This window comes from Pristiophorus japonicus, chromosome 10 (assembly GCF_044704955.1).
Source record: "Pristiophorus japonicus isolate sPriJap1 chromosome 10, sPriJap1.hap1, whole genome shotgun sequence".
Taxonomy (NCBI): domain Eukaryota; kingdom Metazoa; phylum Chordata; class Chondrichthyes; family Pristiophoridae; genus Pristiophorus; species Pristiophorus japonicus.
The window spans coordinates 80,490,450-80,508,470 of NC_091986.1; the positions used below are offsets into that span (position 1 = coordinate 80,490,450).

At 44.8% G+C, this 18,021-nt stretch overlaps 1 protein-coding gene across 1 annotated transcript in view; it reads right to left on the reverse strand.

Annotated features, from left to right (window-relative positions):
- Window positions 1–7,360: 7,360 nt before the first annotated feature.
- The window catches only part of cnmd (chondromodulin), a 79,634-nt gene continuing 68,973 nt past the window's right edge, over window positions 7,361–18,021 (reverse strand). The window contains exon 7 of the mRNA XM_070891875.1: window positions 7,361–7,905. Coding sequence (XP_070747976.1) covers window positions 7,681–7,905 — 225 coding nt within the window. The 3' untranslated portion in view covers window positions 7,361–7,680. The remainder of the gene's footprint in view (window positions 7,906–18,021) is intronic.

Consider the following 18,021-nt stretch of genomic DNA (forward strand, 5'->3'; position numbering starts at 1 on the left):
AATAAATGATCCTGTATTCGTCCTCAATCACGCCATGGGGCCCAAATGGCTTGAGGGCATTGTAATTGATAAAGAGGGGAGTAGGGTCATCGTGGTAAAACTCAACAATGGTCAGATATGCCGTAAGCATCTGGGCCAAGTAAAAAAAAGGTTCAGCATCGACACGGAGGAACCTGAAGAAGACCATGAGATGGAGCTCACCACACCGCCAGTGAACGAGCAACAAGAGCAATCAGAAAAATGCACAGTCCCTGCGTTCAGCCCGGACAGGCCGGAATCACCAAAGGTGACAGACACTCATGTCACAGTCCAACAACCAGAGCCCCAAATGTGGCGCTCCAGGAGGGAGCGTAGACCACCTGACAGACTAAACCTATGATCCCAATAAGACTTTGGGGGGGAGGTGATGTCATGTTTGTAACCACAATGTAACACCACTGTATTACTGTATACACTCAACCTAGATGCAGACCTTGACCACAGGGGGTGAACTTGTGGGAGACACTCCTTGCCTGATCACACAGATATAAAAAGGGAGGTCCCACGCAGGGTCATCGTCTTGGGAGTGCTGTGAATAAAGAGTTAAGGTCACAGAGTGACCTTGTCCCCAGAATGTGCCTCGTGTGGTTTCATATTGTAGAGTAAGGACTTTACAGGGGCACTGCCGGGAAAACTCAGCAGGCAATTGGGCTAGCAGCGGTCATTCCAAGAAAAGTCGGCGGCAACTGTACTCCGCAGCGTGGCCGCTTATTTGCGGTGGTAACAGGCCTGAAGCAAAGGGGCAATTTCGACCCCCATAAATTTAAGACGATTACAAAAGGATTTAAGGAGTTGTAAAAAAAATATTTAAATAGGGAAGTTAGAATGTTGAATTCTCTGCTATAAAACATTGCTGAAGCAGAGTCCAATTTTAAAAGAGAATTAAATGGTTGCTTAAAAAAAGAAGAAAATTAAAGTGTACAGGGAGTGGGATTGGACAAGGTGTCTCAAGGACATATAAAAACTTGGAGACGTGATGGTCTAAATGGCCTACTTCCATGCTGAGCATCGTATGTTTTTCTGGTAGTGGAATCAGTGTTTATTATTGGTTCGGGCGTGCTGTGCATGAGACTGCAATATTGTGCTCTATATCGAGCTATATCGAGATGTTTGCGGCGGCCATTGGATCCAAATTCAGCTTTCTGACCACAAAAAAGTGTCCAGTCTTATTAGCCATTCAAACCTGAACATTTGCAATCGTAATTGGGGCGTTATTCCCACGGGAAATTCACCCTGAGGGAACAAGCGTATTGGTGCTGCTTTGGAGAGGATGGTCGCGGCTCTACATGAGTCGACGGAGCGTCTAAGTACTGTCATATCTGGTGGCTTTCAGATTGTGGCTGCTCACATGCTGGATGCCCCCTGAGACCTCAGTGTTGCTTTCGTGGCTGGATCCACCACGGGTTACGAGGGACCTTCTGGTGTGATGCCACAGCACCGACCTGAGCTCCCTCAGATTGGTGGTGGTGGTATTGTGCTGGCCCTGTGAGTTTCTCAGGCTCCTCGGGCTAGGATACGGATGATGCGCTCCCTCTGGCTCGCAGCATTCCTGGCCCCAGACCTGTCACTCCGCCAGTGCCCAAGCCAAGCCAGACTGAACCCTCCCAGGACAGTGTTGACCAGTTTCCAGTCGGTCCTTCCAGGCCCAAGCCTGCTCGTGGGCATCCTAGAAGGACATCTGCAGCTTCCACACAGGGAAGACAGCAGCCTTCCCACACCCATGATTCAGCCACAGGGGAGACACTGAGGCGAAGTTGCAGGTAGGCATTTGTAAAAGGGGTTATAAGGAAATGCATAAGGGTGGAAAATGATATTTATGTTATTTTTCTGCACTGTTTATTATTCTGGTAGTTGTTTGGAGTTATACTGATGATGTATTAAATCTTTATTTTTCGCACCTATATCTGGGCTGCTGTATAATATGAGGTGAGCATCATCATCATCATCATAGGCAGTCCCTAGTAGTCGAGAATGACTTGCTTCCACTCTAACAGTGAGTTCTCAGATGACTGAAGAGTCCAATGAGGGACCTTCAGTCTCTGTCACAGGTGGGGCAAACAGTAGTTGAGGAAAAGGGTGGGTTGACACACAGTCCTTCCGCTGTCTGCGCTTGGTTTCTGGTTGTTATTGACTATGAGACTCGTGGTCCTCCTGGATGCTCTTCTTCCACTTTGGGCAGCCTTGAGCCAGAGATGCCCAGGTGCTGGTGGGGATGTTGCACTTTATCAAGGAGGCTTTGAGGGTGTCCTTGAAGCATTTCTTCTGCCCACCTGGGGCTTGCTTGCTGTGTCGAGGCTCCGCGAAGAGTGCTTGCTTTGGGAGTCTCGTGTCCGGCATGAGGACGATGTGGCCCGCCAAATGGAGCTGATCGAGTGTGGTCAGTGCTTCGACACTGGGGATGTTGGCCTGGGCAAGAACACTGATGTTAGTGGGTCTGTCCTCCCAATGGATTTGCAGGATCTTGCGGAGGCAGCGTTGGTGGTACTTCTCCAGTGCTTTGATGTGTCTGCTGTATATAGTCCACGTCTCTGAGCCATATAGGAGGGTGGGTATCACTACTGACCTTGAGATCATAAGCTTGGTGCCAGATTTGTGGTCCTGGTCTTTAAACACTCTCTTCCTCAGGCGACCGAAGGCTGCGCTGGCACACTGAAGGCGGTATTGGACCTCATTATCGATGTCTGCCCTTGCTGACAGCTCCTGAGGAATGGACAAAATTCCACATTGTCCAAAGCCTCACCGTAGCTTTTGTTAACTAGGGAGCAGTGCTGTGTGGCAGGGTTAGGTTGGTAGAGGACCTATGTCTTACGGATGTTTAGTGTAAGGCCCATGCTTTCATACACCTCGGTGAAGGTGTTGACGATGGCGTGGAGTTTGGCCTCTGAGTGTGCGGAGGATGGGACGACCTTGGATCTAGCCTGGAGGTGGTGGAGGTTGAACAGATTCCCATTTGTTACCGCGTGGAATGAGCCCCAGGATTGAGATTTCAGTTTTAACTCTGAATCTCAGGATCTCTATTTCTCTCTAATTTTTTCCCCCTTTTCTCATTCTCTATTCCTATTTCTCTCTCTCCCAATCAAATTTTCTCTTTCTGTTTCTCATTCCCTTTCCTCTCTTCTATCTCTTTCTCCTTTCTCTTTTGCTTCCTTACCTCTCTCTCTCTCTCACCCTCTCTCTTTCCCTCTCCCTCTCTCCCTCCCCTTGAGTGCGGATTCTGTGCTGAACTCCTCCAGCCCTTTGAAGAAGCTCCTGGACTTGTGCTCAGCAATATGGAGCTGGTTCTGGTATCTCACCCCGTCCGGAGCTCGCTAATCTCCCCCAGATGATCTCTTACTGGACTTCTCTGCTGCTGACTCAGCTGCTGTCGTCGAGCTAAACTACATCCGAAATCTCTGCCACTGTGCACTGGCCCTAAAAGCTGGCAGGGGCACCGTCAGCTAAAGGGCCACCTTCTTAACGGTGAAAATGGGTCTGGAGCGGAGCGGCAGTGGTGCACACTTTTACTGTGTCAATGGCCCTGAAATTCTGGCCTCCCTGGGTCCGTACGGAGTTTCTACGGACCCGGGAAGGCATCGGAAAAGCCAGTTTTCAGCGCACAATGCGCATGCGCTGAAAACCGGCTTTTCTGATCCGTCAAGCTCGAGCTTGACAGCTGATCCGCATCTCGGGTTGCAAGGACGTTTGCAAGGGCAAGATTGCGGTATTTACCCATATCTTGCCCAGTAAATGTCCTCAAAACACTTGTGCCTGATGAAAGCAGGCGCATAGCCTACTTTTACAGGCATAAGAGTTTAAAAACATACAAAAATATAATTAAATTTAAAAAACATATTATTTTTAAAAACCCTGCCCACTACATTACATTTATTTTTAACTATAATTAAAAAAACTTTTAAAAAACTTGGTAAGATATTTATTAACTTTAATTTTAATTATGTGAGGTGTGTTTTTTATTTTTTATTACATGTGTTTAGTGTCTGTTTTTTTTTCTGATTAATAGCAATGAGAACTCATAGATACAGAGTTCTCATTGTTATTAATGAGAAAGCTGTGGAATACAGTACCAGATTGGCTGAGCAGTCACACATGACTGCACCTTCTGCGTGGGTACCTGGAGGATGGGAGCGCGCTTCTCAGCGCGGGAAGAGAAGGTCTCCCCACCGGAATCGCAGGCTCCTCCCGGACTACCAGGTAAATTCGTAGAAATGTTTCAGGTCAGAGGCAATTGCCCGCGGGAAATCTCCGACCGAAATATCAGGGCCAATGTTTCCACAAGCCCTACACCGCCATGAGAGTCAGATGATCGTGGCGTTGGCCAATTGTTAAGCTCATAATAAAGGATGAAACTGAGTACTGTGAGCAATGAGTAAGTGTGACCTTAGCTCCTTTAATTAGACTCCAGAGTGCAGGTACCGCGTGGGTGGCCTGCTTGTATACAGTGCTCCCAAGAGATGCTGGGATTCCTTGGGACTCCAACAGGTAGGCCCTCCGGTGGTGGTGTGATACAGGTTGCCAAGGGTACATAACACCAACAACGCTGCAAAACCTCCCGGGCAGAATTTAGGTCGGGATGGCCAGTTGAGCCCAAAGCGGCGGCCATTCGATTTTGACAAATGGCTGCCGCAAACGGGCAGCAACAGTCCTTCCCAAGACCGTGAATTTCGGGGCCCAGGGATTTACAGTATTTTCCCTCACTCTGATCTTGGATCCAAACAATGGAATCTCTGTTTCACTGATTCTATGTTCCACTGGCATAGACGGAAGAAACCGATCTCTTCAGATATTTCCAAGTTGATATGCTAAAGTCTGAAGACCCAGCTTTTGGGAGAGGTCCTAGTGGATGCTTTTGTTCCCTCTTCTTCCTCCAAAAAGCTGTAACTGGAAAACCTAATGGAATTGCAATGCTGCAACTACTGCAAATGAAGCAGCTGCTTTCAGCAATGGAGCTGAATCATAGAGGAATCTTGCAATGTAAAAATCGAGCTGCACACAGCAGTGGCAAGTAATGCAACAAAAATAATGCAGATACAGTTATGTGGAAATCAAAAAACTCAGAACTTTTAAACATAATACTAAACTGTATACACACTCCTAATCAGTTTCCTGAAGGCCAGAGCAGAAGGTCCCAGTAATGTGTATTTTATGCAGCACTAAAGATTTTAAAATTAGGCTTCTGAAAATCTTGAGCATGCTGAAACTGGCACTGCACGAGTCAAGCATTTGGACCGAATTGCCTGATTCAGTGACGAATGCTCCAAGAACATGAGGGTCATACTCTGTGACCATGCCATCATTGAATCAGCCCCGTCATTACTGTTGTTGTATTACTACTAATTATTCTGCAATGCTAGCTTTATTTTCCTTTGGGCAGCTGACACCGTTTTGGAAGTTAGGACACAGGTTTCTGGGACTATGACAATACTTGAAGTGGGTCTCTCACAAGGTTGAAATTTGAAATTAAGTTTGTCGAGATCTGTTTTTAGCTGAGTTTTATGCTGTTGTACTTAAATACCTGGAATTGAAATAATGCAATGTCTAATAGATTTAACATCAAGAAATTCAAAACTTGCCATTTATTGTTTGCCCCCGAAGAAGATTCATTTGAACAAACCACAAACAAAAGGGCTCTGCTTCTTCTTTCTATACAGACACACACAAACCACATGAACAACATGACCCCTGGGGTTAGCCAAAGGTAGAGTTCTTATTATTTGTGTTAGATTAAGATAGACAATTTGATATTTTACTGTTTTGGAAGCATTGAAGCACAAGAGGTATTGATATAGACCGAGTTCCACTTTCACTGTGCCACCAAAACATTCTCTGCCCTGCGGCAGTTCAGAGAAGACCCATAATTGAGAGAAGAGAGCTAGTTTGATACTTTATGGTGAGTGCCTGTCAGATCTCTGGCACTATAGTAAGGCTGGGCTGGTATGCATTTGATTGCTGGTTGTCTTTTGTGGGTCCATTATGTACCAGTTATTGGTAAAAATGAGAAAATAAACATTTCCTCTACCTAACTGTGGGACCATCCTATTGAATCTTAGCATTCAGATTTAGAAAATTAAAACTGCCTACCTTGTTAATCTTAAGCTCACATTTAATTGCATCTAATGCTCTCCACTTTTCACAAGAAATAATGTGATTTGTACTTCAACAGTTCCCATCTGTTCATGCACCCATGAACACTCTTGTCACTGAAATCAGGAACAAACGCTTGATAAGTACTTCACCATGCATCACTTATTTGCTCTTGTTAGACTTTGGATTCCTTTCAAAAAGAATTGCTGCAAGCTGTCCACACATCCATGCATGGAGACTAACTTGTTATATTGAAAATACTCAAACATTTTATGAGTTTAATTGTTAAACTTCCTCTTATCAAACCTTGTAAGTTCAATCAAGAACATTTTATTGGACTTCCCTATTATACCACAACGTGATTTTGTTTAGACCGATTTCTGTTACTTTTTATACATTACTTGTTCATTATTTTCTCTCCTTCTTCACTTAATATGTAATCTGTTCCCTCTGTCTGTCCAACATAACCAGCCAGAGCAGCGGAGCAGTTACTAATTTGTTTCCTATCTTTACTTGTGATTTTAATGTATCTGATATGTTGGATGTTATAATCCAACATGTAACTTTTCAGTTTTAAATATACACTGTTTTAGCCTTTTGAGGGTATAATCCAGTACTTTAATCCCCAATTTGGATCATGCATTGAATGTGGATGAGTAGGCAGTAAGTAGACAGCTTGCTCCCAGGTTTCTTCCAATCCCATTCAAAAATGGATGCTGGAAAGCATTTGAGGACAACCCAACTTTCAGTCTGGCTCCAATTTTGCCTTCCTCCTTTATGGCAGCCCCTGCCCATTGCTTTTTGCTGATCTATAGCAATGCAGCCGATATCAAGAGCTCAGCATACAGGGGGAAATCAAACTCACATCCTGCCATCACTGCAGACTTTAAAACAAAAATTACAAGCTTGTTTTTGTTATCAACACTCAATAGGGCATATTCTTACACTTTTATTTGTTTTATTTACCAAAAACTGCAATAAATTGTGTTAATTTTTTTAATGTCTATGCTGCATACAGCAAAGGAAATTAAATTTAACTGGAAAATAACACATGACAATGCAGCAGTACCTTCTTTAATAATTAGAGAATGAAAATTCCAGAAGCTTAATAACAAAATGCATTTAACAGTCTTAGCCACCTAGTTCTATTGTATTAATTAGCCTCTTTAATCTTAGCGTTACATATACACTGCCAATTGATTATATTATATGTACAAATAAAGATCTAAGCACACAAACATGTTGCTGCATGCTTTATTGCACAATTACGAATGTCTGTACAATTTTCTAAATAAACAGGATCATCTTATGCAATTCTACTTTTGCCTAATATATTTTAGCTTTACACAATTGGGTTTGGAGCACTTCAATTTTATCACCAAACTCAAATAACAGTACATCTGCAGAAACGATGTTGTTGTAGACTGAGGTGCTTTAATAGGTAGGGTTACTTTGAATTGTATCTTATTCTTTCCAACAATAACTGTTATTAAATTCATAGCCAATAATTATTTGCCATTGGGCAGCACTTTATTTCAAAAAAAGAACTTCTTCAGCAGCTTACAACAAACCAAGTATGCGTCCTACCCACCAGGAGCATGGCATGATCAATCTACAAGCAACACGGCATCCTCGATAATTGTAAGGCCAGGGATAGTAGCCACCCAGGGGTTCACATATACGCTGGCAATGTGAATAACTGCGTCTGCACTCAGCACAACAGATTCCTTGGTGATCCAGCATAGGGTCAAAGGTCATGGCACCACTCTCGCCTTCCATGATTCGCTGGAAAAGCAAGAAAGACATTTTAGTATTGCAAGTGTTTTGAAATATCCTTTTTTTCTTTTGCTTTGAAACTCCTTTCCAAGCAAAATTAATATTAAAATAACATACTATACCAATGACCACATGCTTCAATTTTTAAGATGTTAAGTCAAGGAGAAATTATTTTGACTGATTTCAGAAGGTTATAAAATACCGATTGCGTGAAATTAATATATACGTCTTTCTCAGTCAGAGACACAATCGGATTGGTGTAGGTAAATTGGCAATAAGTTACTGGTTTGGTAGCCCATGTGTCACAAGTTGATAAAGTTGACTGTATTTATCAGACAAGCAAAATACTGTCTAAAATTGCCATAACATTCTATAGGAGCTGTACATCACCAATGTGGCCTAAGACTTTTATTGTGACAGGATTTTTTTCCAATGTTTATGTATAGGATTTTATAACAACCTGATTCATTTTTTCTGCAACTTTTTAAACCATGATCCTCCCACCTTTCCCCATTGCAATAAGAAGGGATCCAGCTGACTGGCTCCCAGGTCTTCATCAATGCTACTTTGATCTGGCCAATGGGGGGAAGGCATTTGCAAGCAGCCCAAAGATTAATTCAGTTCCTTCTGATTCCACCAGCCCCCACCCCACTCATGTGTAGGTCCTAGGAAGTCTGATTTGGACCTCCCACAGCAACGCAGTGAGATTGGGAATTCAGCAGGTTGCGCGATCAAACCTTTGTCTTCCCTTGTTTCATGTTGTTTCTCCAAACTAGCTGTACCACTCCACTTTCTAAATGGTGGGTCCTTAATTAACTGAGGAACTGTACGAAATGAACTGTGGGATAGAATAGCTTTGGTTCCAAAATGGGAATTAAGACAATGGCCTGGATTTTGCACTGGGTAATAATGACCACACTGAAACGGACCGCAACTTCAGAATTTAGCGCATACGCATCTAAACGCGGAAATCCAGACAGTCAGTCATTGCTCTGACACTGGCTGTGCTGTGGACAGCCTCCGCACTCCTTCCCCCAACCCCAACCCCATAGCCAGTAAGCAGTGTAATTAGTGGAACTGAAGAAAACTTGGGCTTTTCAGCGTTAAATGTTAAGCCTTGTTGGAAAAGGTGTAACTGGGGTTTTAACAGCGTATTTGCTGCTAAACAATCGTCCTGGCCCAGAAAATTAATTTTTATATTTGTGGAGTGCTATTATGATAAAAATATGATTTTGTTCATGATATTTCAGCTTCTACATTATCCCCATGTGAAAGTCCCTATCTTTATTTTGCTCTCTGTAACATTTTTTAATAGTCCAGCTAAAAGCTGCTTTTCATTTTCTGGTTTGCTGTCTGAGAATTCTTCAATGCGATTGGCTACTTAGCTTGTTGATGTCACTGCAGCGCTTTGCTGGGAATTCTCACTGCAGAGCGCTACATGTTGAGAAAGGCAAACTTCTCGCCACAGGGCGAGCGCCTTTGCTTTGCTGCTGACCGCAAATTACGGGCCAATGTTGGGGAAAGATGCACCTACAATAACAACATTGCGGAATTTGAATAATCCTTACAACTAATTTTTTTTTAAACTTCTGTTTGTACTTTGGTTATTATGCTGCTAAAATCATAGGAGGTGAATTTGTGCAGGAGGTTCTCCCATTCATCCTTCAAAACTTTGGGATTCTTTTTCCGGTGATTGCTCTTCCACCGGTTGCATGGATGAACGGGAGAGCACTTACGGAAATTCACCCTGGTTGTGTGAAAATTTCTATTTGTGGCATTATATCACTACTTAATACATTCATATCAAATTCCTCACTCTGCTACTTAAACGGAGGCGTTAATCAATTAAACATCGGTTTGTTAACATTCTCGAGAGTAATTTCTACCCTCATGTTGCAACAGCATTTAAATGGAGAAAAAACCTTTTTGATTGACTGCCAGGATTTACGATTTAAGTTTTTTTGGGGAAAATCTACTGTATTCACTTCTGCGGCGAGCATTCTGTAGACAGAATGTTCTTTGTTGCTTTCCCAGCATTACACCTGTAACTCAGTAACAGTAACGCCTCTGTTTAAAAAAGGGGGCAGACAAAAGGCAGGTAACTGTAGTGAGGAAAATGCTTGAAACTATCATTAAGGAAGAAATAGCGGGACATTTAGATAGGAATAGTGCAATCAAGCAGACTCAACATGGATTCATGAAGGGGAAATCATGTTTAACTAATTTACTGGAATTTTTTGAGGATACACCGAGCATGGTGGATAGAGGTGTACCGATGGATGTGGTGTATTTAGATTTCCAAAAGGCATTCGATAAGGTGCCACACAAAAGGTTACTGCAGAAGATAAAGGTACGCGGAGTCAGAGGAAATGTAAAGCATGGATAGAGAATTGGCTGGCTAACAGAAAGCAGAGAGTCGGGATAAATGGGTTCTTTTCGGGTTGGAAATCGGTGGTTAGTGGTGTGCCACAGGGATCGGTGCTGGGACCACAACTGTTTACAATATACATAGATGACCTGGAAGAGGGGACAGAGTGTAGTGTAACAAAATTTGCAGATGACACAAAGATTAGTGTGAAAGCAGATTGTGTAGAGGACACAGAGAGGCTGCAAAGAGATTTAGATAGGTTAAGCGAATGGGCTAAGGTTTGGCAGATGGAATACAATGTCGGAAAGTGTGAGGTCATCCACCTTGGGGAAAAAAACAGTAAAAGGGAATATTATTTGAATGGGGAGAAATTACAACATGCTGCGATGCAGAGGGACCTGGGGGTCCTTGTGCATGAATCCCAAAAAGTTAGTTTGCAGGTGCAGCAGGTAATCAGGAAGGTGAATGGAATGTTGGCCTTCATTGCGAGAGGGATGGAGTACAAAAGCAGGGAGGTCCTGCTGCAACTGTATAGGGTATTGGTGAGGCCGCACCTGGAGTACTGCGTGCAGTTTTGGTTACCTTACTTAAGGAAGGATATACTAGCTTTGGACAGGGTACAGAGACGATTCACTAGGCTGATTCCGGAGATGAAGGGGTTACCTTATGATGATAGATTGAGTAGACTGGGTCTTTACTCATTGGAGTTCAGAAGGATGAGGATCTTATAGAAACATTTAAAATAATGAAAGGGATAGACAAGATAGAGGCAGAGAGGTTGTTTCCACTGGTAAGGGAGACTAGAACTAGGGGGCACAGCCTCAAAATACGGGGGAGCCAATTTAAAACCGAGTTGAGAAGGAATTTCTTCTCCCAGAGGGTTGTGAATCTGTGGAATTCTCTGCCCAAGGAAGCAGTGGAGGCTAGCTCATTGAATGTATTCAAATCACAGATAGATAGATTTTTAATCAATAAGGGAATTAAGGGTTACGGGGAGCGGGCAGGTAAGTGGAGCTGAGTCCACGGCCAGATCAGCCATGATCTTGTTGAATGGCGGAGCAGGCTCGAGGGGCTAGATGGCCTACTCCTGTTCCTAATTCTTATTCTTATTCTTATGCAATTCCATTCTGTTAGCTTCAGAAGATGAAAATTTACAGTGCTGTGTGCAGAAGCTGCTTTCATTGCGATGGTCCCAAAAAATTTTATTGGAAGGGTTATGAAAAGCATAATCTCTGGAGACTCTTTATAACCCACCTTTCTTGAGATCAAGAATGCAGTTCACTCAGCTGAAAACTTGAATCAATCACTGCGTCAGCATGCTAACACACATGTACAATGTCAAGATCAACAAAGTTGAAGGGCATGTTCAGTAATGCTATAATATTCAGATATATAAATTAATTTTCTTTGAGACCTTAAATGTTTGGTTGTTGTAAATGGGGATAAAATGGTATATTTTAAAATTATGAAGAGTTTTGATAGAGTAGATAGGGAGAAACTGTTTCTGCTGGCAGGAAGGTTGATAGCCAGAGGACATAGATTTAAGATAATTAGCAAAAGAACCAGAGGAGAGATGAGAAGAATTTTTTTTTAACGCAGCAAAAGGATGGTTGGAAGCAGATTTAATAGTAACTTTCCAAAAGGAATTCAATATATACTTGCAAAGGAAAATTTGCTGAGCTATGGGGAAAGCGCAGAAAAATGGGATTAATTGGATAGCTTTTTCAAAGAGCCGGCATAGACACGATTGGCTGAATGGCCTCCTTCTGTGCTGTAAGATTATGATCATGAATTTGTGATCAATGCATGGTGACAATAAAAATTCTGGCAAACAATACATGACTACCTGGAAGATAGTTCCTGTTACTTAGATTTCACACCAGCTGCGATGTAACTATGCTCCGGTACCCTTTTTTTAAACTAGAAAATTATAGATTCAGAAACATCTCTTGAAGTGCTTAATTTTTATTAAACAACCAACATTGACAGGTGACCCTTCACCAAGATTAAAAATGTCATTGGTATTCAGAGGGAAGTGAGCAGACCACCTATGTGCAAAGCAGGCCCAAGTGGATTGTCCATGAGGGTCCTGATATTCCAGGTCCCGAACTTCATTTTAAAGGGTGGAAGATGCCTGTGCGTGAATTATTTTAACGTGGGGTGGCCATTGCATACCAGCTACCACATGAACTTGACAGGGCAAGGGGATCCAAGACGATTGGAGACCAGGCTTTTCTGCATGGGCCTAGTACACGCACACACACACACACACATTCCTACTGACCCCTCCATCCCTCAGGTCCTCTCTCTCTGGTTTTCAGAGATCACAGTGTAGGTGAGCACGTTAATTTTGGAGTAACTTGCGAATTAGTCCATAAAATACTGACACTGTACCCCAGGCCCCCCATGCTCCAGCACATTGCTCTCCATGTGCAAGCTCCGCTGTTTTTTCGGCTCTCTCTCCAGCTGCTCACTCTTTGGTCATTGGTTCCCGACCTTGCTGCTGACCTCAGGTCCTGACCTTGCTGCTGGTCCGTGTTGTACCTTCCCTGGGTCCTGACCTCACTGCTGGCCCGTGCTGTACCTTTCCTGGATCCCAACCTCACTGCTGGCCCGTGCTGTACCTTCCCTGGGTCTCGACCTCCCTGCTGGCCCGTGCTGTACCTTCCTTGCGTCCTGCCCTCGCTGCTGTACCTTCCCTGGGTCCTGACCTCACTGCTAGCCTCGGATCTTGACCTCCCTGCTGGCCCGTGCTGTACCTTCCCTGGGTCTTGACCTCCCTGCTGGCCCGTGCTGTACCTTCCCTGGGTCCCGACCTCACTGCTGGCCTCGGGTCTTGACCTCCCTGCTGGCCAGTGCTGTACCTTCCCTGGGTCCCAACCTCACTGCTGGCCTCTCTGACTCGGCGATTTGGCACCGTTTCTTAATCCAACAACATCGGGCGACGAGTGCCAAGTAAACAGGTAAAATAAAAATGACATCTCCCCAGGGGTCGGGCGATCGCAGTGGACCAAGTGGACAGCAATGCAGTTTGCGGTGTGTTGCGGTAAAGCAACTACTATGGTCAAGACAGCATACATAAAAGAAAGTCTGTTTTACTAATGGATGTGCTTATTTGTACTGCAAAAATGGCCAACATACTCTATCCTTTGTTTCTGATTGGTCCCCTTGGAGGATAAGCCACACCCTGAAGTTTCACAGGAATCTGTAACTGGAACCGCCCATCTCAAGGTCTCATTGACTTTTGAAAATTGTAACTCGATCCACTTTTACTTCCTGAAGCGACAGAGGACAGAACTCCCCAGAAGACAGCCGAAGTGCCTTATCCCAGTCCAAGTATATCCCTCCCCCAGCCAAAGTGCCTTATCCTAGCGCAAGTGCACTCCCACCCCCACCACCCCACCACAGATGGGGCAGGCATTGTGTATGGATTGTTAACAGGTTTATTGGGTATGAAGTGAATAGTGACAGTGTCATCCACTCCAACGATATCCCTTGTTGGAAGAACGTGATCCATCTTCCCCCTCCCCCCCGCCCCATGTCTCTCTCTCCACCTCCCCCCCCCCACCCCCCAGCTTCTCTCTCTCTCTCTCCCCCCCAGCCTCTCTCTCTCCCCAGCCTTTCTCTCTCCCCCTAGCCTCCCTCTCTCTCTCCCCAGCACCTTTCTCTCTCTCCCCCAGCCTCTTTCTCACTCTCTCTCTCCTTCAGTCTCTCCCACCCCCTAGCCTCTCTCTCTCTCTACCCCGCCAGCCTCTCTCTCTCCCCCAGCCTCTCTCTCCCCCCAGCCTCTCTCTACCCCTCCCCAGCCCCTCTCTTCCCCTCTAGCCTCTCTCTCTCTCTCTCTCTCCCCGAGCCTCTCTCTCCCCCAGCCTCTTTCTCTCTCTCTCCCCCAGCTTCTTTCTCACTCTCTCTCTCCCCAGCCTCTCTCTCCCCCCAGCCTCTCTCTACCCCTCCCCAGCCGCTCTCTTCCCCTCTAGCCTCTCTCTCTCTTTCTCTCTCTCTACCCCCTAGCCTCTCTCCTCCCCAGCCTCTCTCTACCCCCCAGTCTCTCTCTCTCTCTCCCAGCCTCTCTCTCCCCCCAGCCTCTCTCCCCCCCAGCCTCTCTCCCCCCCCCCCCCCGCCTCTCTCTCGCTTTCGGGCCCAAGACCACCGCTATCGGCACCCTCCAGCTGCTCTCGGCCCCAGGCCGGGGGGGCGAGAGAGTCGGAACCTCAGGTTCTGCTTCTCGGCACCACGCGCATGAAATGATTCGGGCCGGGAAGGTTGCGGGGGGAGAGATTGAAAGGGGGCGGGACTTGTCGCCTGTCTGTCAAAAAAGTGCAGTGCAAATAGTTACATCGTTTATTAATGCAGAATTTTCAAAGAGGTAGCTTACCCAACTTTCTAATGTACTGGCATAGTTTAAGTTTTACTTGAAATAGCATGTAAAATTAATATTTGAAAATGACGAGATCTGTAAAATTAGCACATTATTGGGATACTTTCAAATTTATCAGCAAACAATAATGTTATTTATAAGTAAGATTATTTTAAATGTGTGCTCTCTAAAAGATGGTGATCGAATACTGCTATATAATATCAGTACTGCAGTGTAGTGGGTTATACTGCTGGACTAATAAATCAGTTGGACCTGAGTTCAAACCCCACATGGCAGTTTGAGAATTTGAATTCAGTTTAAAAAGTCTGAAAATAAAAAGCTGGCACCAGTAAAAGTGACCATGAAGCTGTCGGATTGTCGTAAACCTAGTCTGGCTTCTTTGACACTGTCCCATACTTACATGGTGAACTCTTAACTGCCCTCTTAAGTGGCCTAGCAAGGCACTCAGTGTGGCCTGGCAAGCCACACTGAAGAAGGCCCACCGCCACCATCTCAGTGCAACCAGGAATGGGCAAAAAATGTCAGCCTTGCCAGCATCACCCACATCCCAAGAATGAATATTAAAAAAAAAATTGGTACCGTTAGCCTTTTCTGTAAGCGTTCCACACACAAACACTTAGGCTCAGAAATTGGGCTACTTACCGCCACCCGTTTGCACCGCATTCCTGGGACAAAAATGGTGGCCGCCGCTCTAACGCCTGCCAATAGCAACACTGGCCTTGGCGGTGCAAATATGCAATGGCAACTTAACTTCACACTCTGCAAACTGGGACCTATGCGCTGAGTTTTGTGCTGGGTCATAAACTTGCTCTGAAAAGCAGACTGACAGAAATGCTGTCAGCACTTCTTAAAGGGACACACAGATATTTCAGATAAGTTTGCATTTAAGCTTTTGGACTGAATTTTTTATATTTTATTGAAGTAGTGGCTTGGTGCAATACATGTTAAAGGTTTTTAAAGTTTGCTGGATTATTGCAAAGCCTCAAATGATAAAGGAAGGCCTCTGAGAAGACAGAAAATGTTGGAAATACTCAGCAGGTCAGGCAGCATCTGTGGAGAGAGACATAGTGTTCATGTCTCCGGTCAAGTTGCTGCCTGACCTGCTGAGTATTTCCAGCATTTTTTGCTTTTATTTCAGATTTACAACATCCGCTCGCAGAGGGAAGAGGAAGATGCAGAAGAGGAGGAAGCAGTGGGGGAGGAAGCCAGAAGGATGCAACCCAGACAGCCCCTTTCTGGCTGGGAGATACATGATGGAATCAGCTGCCTGGGGTACCAGTGACCACAATCCCAACTCCCCTTTCAACATTTGTCCAAGTGGGGATATAGTTCTATGGTATAGCGCATGTATGAGGTCCTGGGTTCAATCCCCGAATTCTTCAAGACCTTTATTTCTGTCCAATTTGGGGTACCACACTTTAGGAAGCAGGTGCAGGGCTTAGAGAGGGTGCAGAAAAGATTTATGTGAATGATTCCAGGGGTTGAGGAACTTCAGTTACATGGATAGACTGGAGAGGCTGGGGTTGTTCTCCTTAGAGCAGAGAAGCTTGAAAGGAGATTTGATAGAGTTGTTTACAATCATGAGGTATCTGGATAGAGTAAATTGTGAGAAACTATTCCCATTGGCAGAAGGGTCGAAAACCAGAGAACACAGATTTAAGGTGATTGGCAAAAGAACCAAAAGTGACATAAGAATAAGCTTTTTTACGCAGCGAGTGGTTAGGATCTAGAATGCACTGCTTTAAAGGGTGGTAGAGGCAGACTCAATCATGGCTTTCAAAAAGGAGTTGGATAAGTACCTGAAAGGAAAAAAGTTACAGTGCGACGGGGGAAGGACGGGGCAATGGGACTCGCTGAAGTGTTCTTGCAGAGAGCTGCCACAGGTTCAAATGGCCTTCTTCCGTGCTGTACCATTCTATGATTCTATGATATGATTCTATGACCTTACCTTTCCTTTGTTATTGACCATCACAGCGTCCTCTTGGCCTCAACCCCGAAATAAAAGCCACCACAAAGCAACCTTTCCAATCCAACTTTATACATCTATCCATCCAATATGACATCAAGAAATTAAGTCATCACCCTTGTGCATTCTCTTAGTGACTGTCTTGTCACACAGTACTACCCCAGTGGCTGCAGCATGGCTGGTGGAAGGCTGCTGACTTTCTGTGGGGGATACTGCAAATGTCCTTGCTGGTCGACCTTGAGGAGCTGGTGACTGGGAGTGTCAAATCAAGTGATGGTGTTTCTTCCTCTTCATCTTCATCCCTCTCCTCTCCCTCCTTTTCTTCTTTACTCTCCTCGCCCTCTTATTGGTCAACCACTGGCTGGGCAGGCTGCAATTCTTGGATGTGTGACATGAGGAAGGTATAAGCGTTGGATTGTGGTGACAGGAGGGCAGGAAAGTATGAGGTGCATGCCAGAAGGAGGATAACGTATGAGGATACCAGCATCTTGTATTTTTTCAGTCTCACCGCTGGCCAAGGCTCAGTCATTCCCCTGCCAAGTATGGCCCACACCGTCTGCTCCAAGGGGATGAGGTGAAGCTAGGAATGGGAGGTGTGCCTTGTGTCTGGTACAGATTGTTGATAGGTGTGTGATTGCGGGGAATCATGCATTGAGCAGTATGTGAGGCTAGTGGTGCAGTTGGTAGGAGACGGCTTTTGAAGATGCATTCACTGACCTTTACCACTGGTCTGAGGTCATAAAGCTTCTTTGGGCAATAGAGCTAGGCCATGGTGGTGGCACTGCTTGTAGTGACAGTCTCGGTGATGTGGACCACATCATACCTCCTGAAGGGCCTCCTGGCCCCTGTGGGTACAGGGTGTGTCTTGCAGTGTTGACCCCCTGCAGAAAGCTGGAGTACTGTGTGTGAAACCCTGGGTGCCCCTTCCCTGGCACGATGAGCCATTTGTGTTAGTGTTGAAGCACTTTTCCCATTTTTTTTTAGGTGTGAAAAGGAATTCAGCTTTACGAGCTGAAGATTCCCATTTGGGAATTCTTTTTAATGTTAATTTATTTTCCGGAGGTAGTTGAGCTGTAAGGGCTAAAGCTGCATATTTTTTTACATCATTTTAATTTTTTTCATTTCAGAAGGCATTGCCCCTTTAAGAAACCGACAATGCTTTCTGAGTCACATTCAGTGAGGCTGTTAAGAACATAAGAACATAAATAGGAGCAGGAGGAGGACATTTGGCACCTCGATCCTGCTCCGCCATTTAATAAGAGCATGGCTGATCTGATCACTTCCTTGTCCGCTCCCCATAACCCTTTATTCCCTTATCACTCAAAAATCTGATTATCACTGCCTTAAATATATTCAATGACCCAGTCTCCACAGCTCTCTGGGGCAGAGAATTCCATAGATTTACAACCCTCT